Source organism: Somniosus microcephalus, chromosome 5 (assembly GCF_052327205.1).
Source record: "Somniosus microcephalus isolate GS21.2 chromosome 5, FLI_Smic_1.0, whole genome shotgun sequence".
In the NCBI taxonomy this organism is placed as follows: Eukaryota; Metazoa; Chordata; class Chondrichthyes; order Squaliformes; family Somniosidae; genus Somniosus; species Somniosus microcephalus.
This window is the reverse complement of record NC_140991.1, coordinates 180,830,544-180,836,543: the sequence shown is the minus strand read 5'-3', so window position 1 is coordinate 180,836,543 and position 6,000 is coordinate 180,830,544. Positions and strand designations below refer to the sequence as shown.

At 39.7% G+C, this 6,000-nt stretch overlaps 1 protein-coding gene across 1 annotated transcript in view; it reads left to right on the top strand.

Moving 5' to 3' along the window:
* The first annotated feature begins 212 nt into the window (after positions 1–212).
* LOC147117458 (rap guanine nucleotide exchange factor 5-like) overlaps positions 213–6,000 on the top strand; it is a 124,147-nt gene continuing 118,359 nt past the window's right edge. Inside the window, exon 1 of the mRNA XM_085988453.1 lies at positions 213–640. Within this exon, the coding sequence (XP_085844579.1) occupies positions 467–640 (174 nt within the window). The 5' untranslated portion in view covers positions 213–466. The remainder of the gene's footprint in view (positions 641–6,000) is intronic.

The following is a 6,000-nucleotide window of genomic DNA, read 5'->3' as shown; positions in this document are numbered from 1 at the left end:
ATTTGTGCTTGTCAAGTGTCAACAGGAATATGACCTGTATTTCAATATTGACAGATGAAATGTCTTTTTGTGTGAGTTGGTTTGCACTGCATTATCAAAAAGTAGTGACATTGTCACAACAGAAAGATTTTCAGTGTAAAAAAAGATCTCTAATTATTAAATATGAATTTTCACATTTGTATGGAACAGAAATCGAGACAAGAGCCAGCTTTCCCAGCACTCTGGGGATTAACAATGGGAAAAGAGGAAACAGTGCATAATGGGACATCCTGCACCTGTAGATGACCTCATTCAGTTTGAGATATACAATACAGAATGCAGATTATATGCATAGCAGAAGGCAAATAGCTGGGTGGAGTAGGTAATACTGCAGCTTGTCAAACAGAACACAGTGGACTCAGCTACAAACTGAAGTACATTGCAGTAAAAAAAGGAAAAATGAGTATTTGTGACAGCTTGTGAGAGGATGGCTCAACCGGCTGATATTCCTGACAGCCTCTGTGTCCCAGAAGTAGGACTTTTAGCTGCTTTAAAATGGAGCAGAAATGCAAAGGGGCAAGGACAATTAAAACAGAAGATAAAAGACTTGCCTGCACTGTTGAAGAATGGATTGAACCTCAAGAAGAAGCAGGCCGATGTGGTAATTATACAATTCTACAATTTATTATACATTAGAATAAACCAGGGCAGATTTGCTTCACAGTTGTGCGAAGATGTGCTATGCTGCTCTTTATATGATTGGACATTCATTTAGTATACATTATGGAAGGTACAAGAGGAAAAATTATGTTGAACAGCATAAATATTAAACAGATATGATTGTGGTGATTTTCTAACAGGTCTGAAACCTTTACAAATAGGTTGACTGCTGTTGATAGTGGAACATATGTTAAAAACGAGCTGAGGTGACTAAGGAATTATTTTTTTTAAAGTTTTAATCTCAGTCACTTACTGGCGTGTTTTGGGGCAATGCCCCAAACCATTGTCACAACAGTTTTTGAGATGTCAGGAGAGTTTGATTGCTCTATTAATTTGAACCATAACATAGCTACACCTTGTACTGTGTGGTAAACATCCTAAAGATCATAGTCACTGCTTAAAAAAAAGTAACTATTTGTAGTTTCACATGTTACACAACAGAACTGGTAGCTCAATAATGGAGGCAAAAACATTTTTGCAAAAAAATTCTCAGGGAGAGAATAAAGAGCTAAATTTGAAATAGTAATTAAAGGAGTTCCAATGATAAAATTGAAGGGGGCTCGAACAGTTCATTATATCATCTGAACTGTTAGATTATGTTACAGTATATTATGCTCTCTTAGGTATCTGGTCAAGGTATTTAAAAATAATACCAGAGGGCACCTGAGTGGAACGTTTCCTCTGTTTTCTATTTGCAGCAACATTGCAACAGCTTTATACTATTGTTTACGATTTTGTTACATACAAGGAAGAGAGGACATTTTCCCCAAATACTGTAATTGCATATTATACCTGCCTTATCAAGTGGCATCAATAATATGGTGTTGCAATCAGTTCCGAAGTAAACAAATACAATATTACAATGATATGTGGCAATCAAAGGGTATGATAGGCCAAGGATTTTCTTTGTCATATTTTACCAGGTTATAATATCTCATATATTAAAACCCTGGTGATGTGAGGGGCTGGGTGGCAAAGTATGGTTGCACATACTCCTTCAGCCTTGGGGACATTGGTTTGAATGTAGCCCAGACTGATAGGATGACAATCGCTTTCTGCTGCAGTATGAGACCCATATGTAATTGGTAATCTCACGCGTGGAGACTGGCTGGTTGGTGTGTGGAATGGAAAACTTAAGGTTACAGTACACTATTCAGGCAGAATAAAGTACCTGCCTGTGTTATACCTGACTGGGGATGGAGGGGTGCTTAGTGCTCAATGACAGCAGTAGAAAACTTGTTTTCTTTCCACATCACTGACATCTTTCACCATGATAAGCACACAAAATTACAATAGTATGTATATTAATTTTAAAAATCACTGCGTAACTGTGGGAATAAAGCTAGACTTGCAAACTAGTAACATTACAATGAAGTATTCATGTCAGCATATGATTTGCTCTCATTCAATTACCTAATAAACATACCAAGCAAAATTCATTTAAAAATGAAAATTTTTAATAAAACACTAATACACAACATTGAACCGATTTCCATTTTATATAGCTTCATTTCCACTTGTGAGACTGACCATAATTCATTGATGGAAGTGAAACCATTTTACAATGGATGTCCATGAAGCATCACTTACTTATCCATTTTTTAGTTGATCATGTAATTATACAAATAGTAATAGCTATGATTGCTCTTATTTTACAGTACACACAAAAGTTTATTTTCTTTGGGTGATGTGTAGCTACTAATGTGTCTTTTTATGTTCAAAGCCTTTTGTACACTTACCTTGCAGCTGCAGTAATTGCTGTGCCCCAATTTTTGTTCGTCTTCATGATGCAGAGTATAGCTATTGCTAGACTGTCAATGGGTTGTGATATAAAATCTGTGGGATCTTTGCTTATTTTAGCACTGAAACAGTGCTGTCAGGTAGGCCTGACAAATTACACAAGCAATTTCAATGAACAGATCCATTTTGCAGAAAATATTTTGATTGACCTATTATAATTGATTGCAATATTTATTGTGACCCTATTGTGACGTAATAGCATTGCAGTCAATTATAAATGGTCAAGCTAAATATTTTCTACTAAATAGATCAGTTCATTGAAATTGCTTGTATAAGTTAGTGTCCCTATTCTGACTTTATCTATATACTGTAGTCTATCAAATGGCAACATTAGTCATCACTAAATGTTCATTTGATGAGATTTTATATGTATGAGGTCAAATTATTAGCTATGCAGCTTTCTGCTTAGGAAAATGTGCATTTCAGTGCAGTGCTTTGAGCTTGGCAGATAAATATACAGGTATGACGATCAAAGGCAATATATTTTGAAGTATTTTATCACATGACTTTAAATGGGCAATTATTATTCTAAATTTATGTGAAAAAGGGATTCCTGATAGTTTAAACATGAACAACAAGCGTTGACTCCCTTCCAGGAGTTCATGAGTCCAGTCTTGGGGCATTCAGCCTTTCATGCCAACCTGCCTGCCTTGGTTGGATGAATTTCATCAGCTTCCAGCGAAATGGAGCCCAGTGTGGTAGCAAGGCTCCCCCCGAGGATTGAGAAGCAGGAACTGTTCATTTCAGTTCCCCTCCCCCAGTGTATCATGCTTTCTATTGTCTCAAAAAGGAATGGCATTCATCGTGCTCATGAAGAGGCTGGTGACCCAGCCTCCACAGGATGTATGATAGGAAGTTGTCTAATAGAAAATCAAAATTAGGAGAAAGAAATGGAGGGGAGCTGGTGAGTCATGGATTAGAATGTTGCCATTGCAGCTTGGAGACCAGGGATCTCGCCTGTGTAAACGTAACACTGCTGAGACTAGTTTATGACTGGACAGGCCCTATAATGGGCTGGGGAGCATTGTTAAAGTACATTGTCAAGTGGTATTCCCTTATTGCCGAATAAAACCTATTCAATCATTGCACATCACTTGCATAATTTGGCTCTTGATGTAACTCAGATGTGCCAAAGCCAAAATGAAAATCTTAATTCAAACACCGAGTTTTGGTGACTAGCTCTAGTATCCAAAACCAAAGTCGGAATCATCAGCTAACTTCTTGCATCTCATATTTTAAAGGTAAATGGTTGGGCTCGGCCATGACTAATTCTAGCTTGGAAAAACAATTTTGTTTTGCTGTTTCTAAATCAAACTATAGGAATATTTTTTAAAAATTGACTGTTAGGATGTGGTTGTGTTGGTTGTTGTGTTGGTTACACATGACTGGAAACTGGTTCTCAGTGTAGCACATTCCATAATTGTTACATGACTGGCCTAGTTGTTGTTGTTTAGGTTGTGTGTAGTATTAGTGTAAGTAAAGGACTACTATCCAAGCATTGAAACTTTAGATTTACTCCATTGCCTATTAACATGGCTGTGTTCAGTGCAAGGAGATTTAATTAACTACCTTAAATAATCGAGAAGCCTACTATTCTAGAGCAAGATCTATGGGAGAGAAATTGGATTGCATTTCATCCATTTGTTTAGGCCTAAAACAGGTGTTAAAACAACAAATTTACCTGTGAAAGGTCCCGTGCTCGAACTGCACTGGAAGTGCATTCAGTGCCATATTAGAACAAGCGATTTGTAGGTGTCCCTGGTGGTTGCCTGAAAGAAACACACCCATCATTAAAATATGCTAATCCGGGTCCTGTGCCTGAATCAGCACACTTTTGAGAGACTTCCTAAGCCTGCATAGCGAAATATGGCGGGAGCAGTCACGAAGCAGGCTGCAGCTGTGTTATTTAAAGGGATCCTCGCCTCCATTAAGATGAGTCTCTGGTTAGTTGTTTTAGGCTGCTAGGGTGCTTTTGGGTCAAATAATTGGCTGTTAAATATTTTTGGAGAGTGAGTTTTCAGAGGTGCTGAATTCTTTCACAGGATTGGCTTCAGTAGATTTGTTGACCATGGGATGCTACTGGGGTTACCGTTGAGGCTGCCAAATCAGGCGGAAGAGCAGCAGCTGCAAGGAAGGCAGCTCATACCTGCATAGGCTGCAAGAAGAGGGTGAAGGAGGGAATGGCGCAGGAGGCCTGACAGCCTTACATAGTCTTTTGAAGCAGGACATCTTTGACCAAGCTTTTGGTCATCTGTCCTAATATCTCTTTATGTGTCAATTTTTTCTGATTACGCTCCTGTGAAGCGCCTTGGGATGTTTTACTACGTTAAAGGCACTATAATAAATGCAAGTTGTTGTTATTACCATAACTCACCTCACAGAGGAGCAGTGTGTAAAGCAGCTCCGCTTCAACAGGAAGGCCATCACTGACCTATGTCACCTGTTGCAGTGAGAATTGGAATGCAACAGCAGGGCACTGCCTGTGGCAGTGAAGGTCACTGTGGCTCTAAACGTTTAACCCTCTGGCTCCTTCCAAACTGTAATAGGTGACATCAGTAACATTAGTCAGTTTCTTGTGCATAGGGCAATCAAGCAGGTGACTGAAGCACTGTTTGAGATGCACCAACAATTCCTTCCCCACTGAGGCTGCCAAACAGGAGGAAAGAGCACTAGGATTTGCCTACATTTCTATATTTCCATAGGTGCAAGGCATCATAGACAGCAAGCACATAGCCCTGCCTGCTCCCCATCAGGAACCAGCAATGTATTACAACAGGAAGGGCTTCCATTTGTTGAATATTCAACTTGTTTGTGACCACAGGCAGTGAACCATGCAGGTCTGCGCCCAGTTTCCTGGCAGCAGTTATGATGCTTCCATACTATGCCTGTCTTCAATAACCCCTCTGTTTCACCAAAACCGTCGGGTGGCAGACTGGCTGTTGATGGACAAGAGGTACCTCACCAACTGGCTCATGACCTTTGTCAGGAATCCAGGCATAGGCACGGAGCACCAACACAATAACAGCCATGCAAGAATCAGCAATAGAGCTTAATGATTGGCATCTTGAAACAAAGATGTCTTTTACCACAGCTCAGGGCAAGTGTTCAAATTTGTTGTCGTTTGCTGCATGCTCCACAATTTTGTATTCCAAAAGAGAGTTTCCTTTGGAATACAAAATTAAGTTTTGTAAGGGACCTCGTCTCCTCTATTGTCCTCAAATGTTACACGGCGCACTCTCCGAGCATTTCCAACCTAGGACCCCGATTTGCATATTAAAAGGGCCCACTGCCTAAAACAGGCAGGCACTTTGGGCACCCAGTGGTAGGCCCCTTTCAAAATAGTACTGGCCATATCATCAAAGTTAACGGGGTGTTAAGGCCACCCACCCCCTTTCGAGGTAATTACCGCACCGTTAACACCAGGTGATACAAGTTAAGATTGATCCCATTGTCCTTTCACTTCAAGGATCAAATCCTGCTCAGATTGACAGGATAGAAGTC